This window comes from Cystoisospora suis (assembly GCF_002600585.1).
Source record: "Cystoisospora suis strain Wien I chromosome Unknown contig_4033, whole genome shotgun sequence".
In the NCBI taxonomy this organism is placed as follows: domain Eukaryota; phylum Apicomplexa; class Conoidasida; order Eucoccidiorida; family Sarcocystidae; genus Cystoisospora; species Cystoisospora suis.
In genome coordinates this window covers 7,583-14,130 of record NW_027156826.1, presented here as the reverse complement: position 1 = coordinate 14,130, position 6,548 = coordinate 7,583, and the positions used below count along the sequence as shown (strand labels likewise).

Below are 6,548 nucleotides of genomic sequence, written 5' to 3'. Positions count from 1 at the left end.
TTCTTGCGGCAGCCTTTACACTGACGGCCAGAAAAGGAGTGAGAAGCAAGTGTTGTTGAGCACACTGGCACACAGTGGCGCCATTCTATACCGGAGGCAGCAGAGATTAGCGTAAGTGTTTAGTGAGGCAACGATAACTAGGTTAGGTGTTCATTTGCTTGACAGCTGCACAGAAGCATTCCGGTGTACGCCCGAGACAGGTCGACTGCCTGCGCGGCCTTCGTCACCAGGCGCGTCCGCGAGAAGGGCGGTTGCCACAGCGGCACAGCCTGGTCCTGGCGTAGCCCTAAAGGTCTCCGCACTCTGGTTTCGAAGCGCTGCATTGTCAAAGCGGGCGCCGAGACAACAGGCGAAACGGAACATGCGATCTGTCCGGCTGGAAGAGCGTCTAGGCCAGCTACCTTGGGGAGCCGGCGCCGACAGGGAAACAGGTTTTCTCGTCATCGCCTTCGAGTGAATAAAAACACCTCTTTGCTGAAGCTTTTCTCAGTGACCTACTTAACGTAACAAGAGAAGGTGTGCATCAGTGTTGAGTAGAACCTGTTATGACATACTTCTGTTACATCGACATTGCAAAAGTGGTATGGACTGCGCTTCTTGCGTCCTCCGATTGTTGTGGTTAAGCTGGTCGGTCTCGAAGCCACCAATGCGTTGCCTCGATCGCGGATTGTCCCGCATCGCCAGAATTTTAGCCATTATCGCCTGTTCTTTCATTAAGATCTGTCTGTCGCTCAATCTCTCCAGTCGTCGCTTCATGCCTCTCGATGAGGGCATGCATCATATTTTCTGTCGGTGTGTTTGTCTTCCCATTCACGTGTCTGTTCGCGGCAAAAGCTTATCAGCCACCGGTCGCATTGCCCGTTTCGTTCCTTGTACTCTCGCGTCGCAGTTGGATGATTGCAATCGTACAACAGTTTTACGGTCCGTTGCCGCAGGGAGATACCATCGAGAAAAGGTCGGAGGGAGCAGCCGCCGCCCTCGTCGTGCGACCCCCGTCGATATCTCAGCAGCATCTGTCCGCACCTGTTTTCCGAGAGATATCGACGAGAGCAGAGTTTTCACTTGCTGCTAGGAGATCTGAAGCCAGCAGGAATAGCCTGGCTTCTTTCCGTCCCGTGACGTCTGTCCCCCCCCTAGGTGGATCGTCTCGGTTCGAGAAAGCAAGCAGGGATCGCTTGCGACTGCGGTGTTCTGGATCTCCCTGTCAGCAACCTGTTTCTCCGCGACTGGCGTTCGCCCTTTTGCGGCATCTGCTCGTCAACTGCTTTCATCCTGCCTGCAGAACACCGCCTCGGCACTTCTTCTCACCTTCGTCCACCCTAAGCACTGTAGCTCGTCCCGGCCAGTCGTCTACCTTTTGTTTGGATCGCTGTTCGTGTGGGAGCCGAAATTTTGCTGGCAGAGTTTCTCCCTTGTTATTGGACCGCTCGCCTCTCCCTCAACTTCACAAAATGGCAACCACCCAAGAGGCTCAGGGAAAGGTTCTTGCTGAGCTGTCTCAAGCCGGCTACAGAAACGGGTGGAGGAGCGCCGATGTTCGCAACGCGTATCTCGAGTTTTTTAATGTCCACGGCCATCTTATCTACCCGTCTTCACCTGTTGTTCCTCATGGTGACAATACGCTGCTTTTCATCAATGCGGGTAATTACTTGGGACCTTGAGGGTACAGGCACTATATATCCAGTCGGAGGAAGGGCGTACATGCACCCGCGGACTGAACTCGTGCCAGCAGGGTAAAGTTGTCTCTCGTGGTCTGAGGGGGCCGGAGCCAACGTAATGGTTTACCTACCATTGCCTTTGTCGACACCGTCCGGTAGCAGACTGACGCTCCCCTGCTTCAGTCTTGCTCAGTCAGTTATCCGTAGAGATGCAAGTACCCATGAAGCTTGCTCCGTCGTGCTGTAGTAAAGCTCCCGCTTCTTCCAATGCTGTTGTGCTGTGCACGCTGTCTGTTGCAGGCGAGAGCTCTAGTATTGGCTGAAGTAGTTCGGTCGTTTTCGCGCCCGCGGCAAAAGCTGTTTTTATATCTTACGAGCAATGTCATTACATGCATTGTGTCGAGCATGTGATCAATTCTCTTACACTTTTGTTTTAAATATCATCATAGTTATGCTGCTCTATAACAACACTGGAGGTGCGTGCGTCTTTCAAACACACCGCCCGTCACGTGAAGGAATTAAAAGTGAATCGCTTCCGTTCCCCTTGCCGCAGGGAATCGCGCTGTTTTCTTTTACTTTCCGTATCTGTTGCCAGGGATGAATCAGTTCAAGCCTATTTTCTTGGGCAAGGTGGATCGGAACTCCCCCCTAGGTGAGGCCGAGGTCACAGCAAGATGTCCGTCGGGGGACCGGCAACGTGTCTGCCTGCTCCCGTGCATCATTGAAGAACTGTGTCTGTGCTCTGCGAGAGCTTGATAGAAAAGGAGAGCCGCATGCAGCGCTTGGGGCTGTATGGGTTTCTATACATTTCTCTCAATGTATACAACTGCTACCGATGGCGGGCGTCAGAGATGTCCGTTTTGCGTGTAGCCTAGGCTTGTTTGCTGAGGTCTGTGTGTGATTACTCTTTCCCTTAGTCTCGCTGTGGGAGTGCCAGCACAATCTTCTCGGTGCATGCCGTTTGAATACCTGCATGTGGCTTTTGCAGGCTTCGCGGCTTTTGTACGGACAGAGGCCTAGCACACAACAGTTTTGCATTTCCTCAGGACTGTGGCATTGAGCTTGTTGAGACAGGTCTTGTGCAGGGAGTAGTCGTGAAAGTGCCTGTGCTGCTTCATATAGTGAGATGGTTTGCCCACACCCGGCGAGGTGTGGGCAAATCATCTCCCTCAATGGACAGTTTGCTGAGCGTCACACAGCGTCTCCTCGTACACGCAGCTAACTTTCACGTGGTGGCCTGTAGTTGCCACCAACCCACAAATCTCGGGCTGTCAGGCAACTCCGAATGGAAGCATGCACGAGGGGTATCTCGTATAACTACCGTGTCTAAACATCTCACCGATCCCTCCGCGCTTCAGGTCGGATTGCCCCTCTGCTTGCGGGTGCTGTTTCTGTTGAGAGGATGGACGCTCTTGTTTCTGCTTTTTCGTAGGCAAGCTGAGGCGTGTTGTTGATACGCAAAAGTGTATCCGCGCCGGAGGCAAGCACAATGACTTAGAAGACGTTGGCAAGGATGTGTATCACCACACTTTTTTTGAGATGCTTGGTAACTGGTCGTTTGGGGACTACTTCAAGAAGGAGGCTATTCAGTGGGCTTGGCAGCTCCTTACCGGGGTCTACAAGATCCCAAAGGATCGGTAAGTGGTGGGACCGCCAGAGGACAATTGGTCCCTGGTCTTGCTCTAAGTGCAGAGCTTTCTGTGCAATACGGCTTTTGCCGGGACACAGTGATTTTGTAGCAACGCCTGGGGTTTTTGCGAGCGCTCAGCGGCTTCGCAGTGCTACTAGACATATCCGGGGTGACTTCTCTCTAAGTCGTCGCACTTCCTGCTGGCTCCTAGGCGTAAGAATCGTCCGTGATATCTCTCCACTCCAGGGTGCCTCGGATACTTCCTTCACTTTGGCGGACGTTGCGGTCCTTTGGGACGGTTGTTACTTTTTCTTTTGTTGTAACAAGGCCGTTCAAGCATCTGGCAACATTGGTCGCAGGATGTAATTATTCTAGGGGCTGTTATGAATGACAGACCGGGTTTTAGATGCACACTCGATTCGACGTTACCAGCTGGTTTTCCGGCGAACGGTCTTCCCTCCTGACAAGGGTAAGACATGTTTGTCTTCGTTCGCGCGCAGCCCTATGCACCTTGGATGCTGGGGGGNNGGGGGGGGGGAGCCGTGTAATGGTTTGGCTTGTACTGCAGTTTGTACGCGTCGTACTTCGGAGGCGACCCACGACTTCCAGCGTGTCCTCCTGATGAGGAGGCCCGAGCTCTCTGGCTTCAGTACCTTCCCGCCGACCGTGTTCTCCCATTTGGCGCGAAAGAAAATTTCTGGGAAATGGCGGATACTGGTCCTTGTGGCCCTTGTTCTGAGATTCATTATGATCGAATCGGTAAGATTTGTTCTCGTGTTCGCCCGTGCGTGACACCTGGGTTCGCACGGATATGTCCGAGTGAGGTACAGTCTTTTCCCGACTGAGTCGGGGTCGCCACGAGCAGGGTGACTTCCAGTCTTCGGCGTACGCTTCTCAAGTGTGCATGTGCTGTGAGAGACGTTAGCTGGCGCACTTGTTCTTTTGCTCTGTGTCTGGACCATGTAGTGCAGGAGCGAAGCAAGTGTCGTTTGTCCGTGCAGAGCAGTGCGCATTGCTTTGCTGTTGTTGTCCGTGTGGTGCTCGGGCCAAAGCGAAGTGAACCGACGCCCCTTTCTTTTTTTTGAGTTTTGTCTCTGATCATGTATCGCCGATCAACGGTTCTCGCAGCTTTCTCAATGGCGTCTGGGAAGTTGGGTATGAGTGCAGTTGAGCAGGGCTGTTCCGTGCCTCGTGCGTTTTTCTGCTGGACCGGAGTCATGTAAGACATTACAGCACTGTAGGACACAACGCATAGCAATGGCCCGCTACTACTGCGAACTTGGAGGTTATACTCTGAATGAGGCAGAATCAAACTTCTTTGTATTTTTGGATTCTCAGTTAAGGTGCTGGATTAAGTCGGAGCAGACGGCTTCGTGGGCCTGCGTGTATACACTGGGAAGTAGCATGACTGCACTGGACACTGGACTCTGGACTGCACGTGTCCTTGGTATCGGCTTAGAGCAGTGGCAGAACAACTCAAGTTCTGGTGGTGGTATAGAGGTCTGCAAAACAAGGAGTCGAACGGTGTTCTGCGAGTTGCTGCACTAGTGCGACCGACCAGGCTTATCTGCATGGACGTCTGTGTGCGCGTCTTCGTTCTGTGGCCAGGTGGCAGGGACGCTGCCAGCCTTGTCAATGCGGACGACCCGTCTGTTCTCGAGATCTGGAACCTGGTTTTCATGCAGTACAACAGAGAAAGCGACGGGAGCCTCACACCACTTCCTGCTCCTTGTGTCGATACAGGTAAGCGCTCTTCAGCTCTGAGCCCGGTAGGCTTTCCTGACCTAGCCGCGCAGGCCGCCTGGCGGCGACAGCCGGTCGTGGAGGTTACTCCGCGTTTTTCCCCAACTGGCTGTGCCGTCTCAAATCACGCTTTGGGGTTCGAGTGCCGGTGACGTTCTTTCTCTGTTACGGCATCGTAGGGCACTCGCGCGTGCAGTCTGGTAACCGCTGATGAGACTCGGCGCGCTGACGCGCGTCTTTAGAGTGCCAGGTCTCTCTACAGTTCTCTAAGGGCGCCGACGGGTCCGCCTTTGCGTCGACTCGCTTGCGTCAGATTCACAGTGGGCTGATCTCGAGTCTGAACGTGGCCCTGTCCATTCGCATTTAGTTCAAATCCCGCTCTCCAAGCGGGGTCCAGGGACTGCTGCTTGCTGCATTTGGCTGAGTGTCACAGGAATGGGCTTGGAGCGCTTGGTGTCGGTCCTTCAAGATAAGCAGTCCAATTATGACACGGACTTGTTCATGGCTCTGTTTGACAAGATCCGGGAGCTGACCCCCGGACTCCGCCCCTATGAAGGCAGAGTAAGGAAGAGTATAGAGGGAGGAAGCGGACCGATATTTCTGCTTGATATGCAAGCCCCTGCTGCTCAGTGTTGCTTTGAAGGGAGAGCAAATGTTCTTTGGGGACTGACCGGCACTACTCTCGAACCGTGACTCGATGCACGACTGTCGATGTCCGATTTCGGCCAGGTGGTTGTACAAGAATGTCTTGCGTGCCAGCCTTTTGTTGTCCAGGAGGCTGGCACGCAAGACAGTTAGCAGGAGCAGCCAGCAGTGGCGTCTGTGCTCTTCACGGCCTTCACCCCCTTCAGCTAGTGCTTGGCCCTGTTGGACAGCCTGGCACGTGGCTAGACAGTTGGTCGCCTTCTGTCTCTGCATCGTTTGTTCCGTTCTTAGGTAGGAGACGCAGACGTTGACCGTACTGATATGGCGTACCGCGTTCTGGCAGACCATGCGCGCTGCTTGACAGCGGCCATTTCCGACGGGGCCGAACCTTCGAATGAGGGGCGTGGCTACGTCCTCCGACGGATTCTGCGTCGGGCGGTGCGTTTTGCGCGTCAGACGCTTGGCATGAAAGGTAGGCGGAATGAGGCTTCGGAACTTGGATAGCCGACAGAGTTATTCCGTGGACGGGTACGTGAGGGAGACTCGGCGTCCGCGCTGTTCCGCCGAAACGGACGTCCACATGTGCGTGCTGGGATGAGCTGCTTTATTCTGTAGTCTACTTGCAGAATCATCTCTGTGCCTTGTCGGTTTTCCAGAGGGCTGTTTTGCTGAGCTGGTGCCCGTGGTGGTTTCTCGGCTGGGTGACACCTTTCCGGAGATGCGGCGCAATGAAGAGAAAGTCATGCGCACGATCCAGAGAGAGGAACAGCAGTTCTCCCGGACGCTCGATAAGGTAAGATTCCGCAGGGCGCAACCATTTGTGAGCAAGAGCTTACGAACACTCTGGAAGAGGCAGTTTCTGCTCCGTATCT

At 54.0% G+C, this 6,548-nt stretch overlaps 1 protein-coding gene across 1 annotated transcript in view; it reads left to right on the top strand.

Annotated features, from left to right (window-relative positions):
• Positions 1 to 96: 96 nt before the first annotated feature.
• CSUI_007580 (cytosolic trna-ala synthetase) overlaps positions 97 to 6,548 on the top strand; it is a gene marked incomplete at its 3' end in the record, with an annotated part of 11,037 nt that continues 4,585 nt past the window's right edge. The window contains exons 1-8 of the mRNA XM_068067725.1: positions 97 to 1,641; positions 2,254 to 2,310; positions 3,091 to 3,295; positions 3,857 to 4,047; positions 4,897 to 5,031; positions 5,465 to 5,592; positions 5,968 to 6,148; positions 6,333 to 6,469. Coding sequence (XP_067920300.1) covers positions 765 to 1,641; positions 2,254 to 2,310; positions 3,091 to 3,295; positions 3,857 to 4,047; positions 4,897 to 5,031; positions 5,465 to 5,592; positions 5,968 to 6,148; positions 6,333 to 6,469 — 1,911 coding nt within the window. The remainder of the gene's footprint in view (positions 1,642 to 2,253; positions 2,311 to 3,090; positions 3,296 to 3,856; positions 4,048 to 4,896; positions 5,032 to 5,464; positions 5,593 to 5,967; positions 6,149 to 6,332; positions 6,470 to 6,548) is intronic.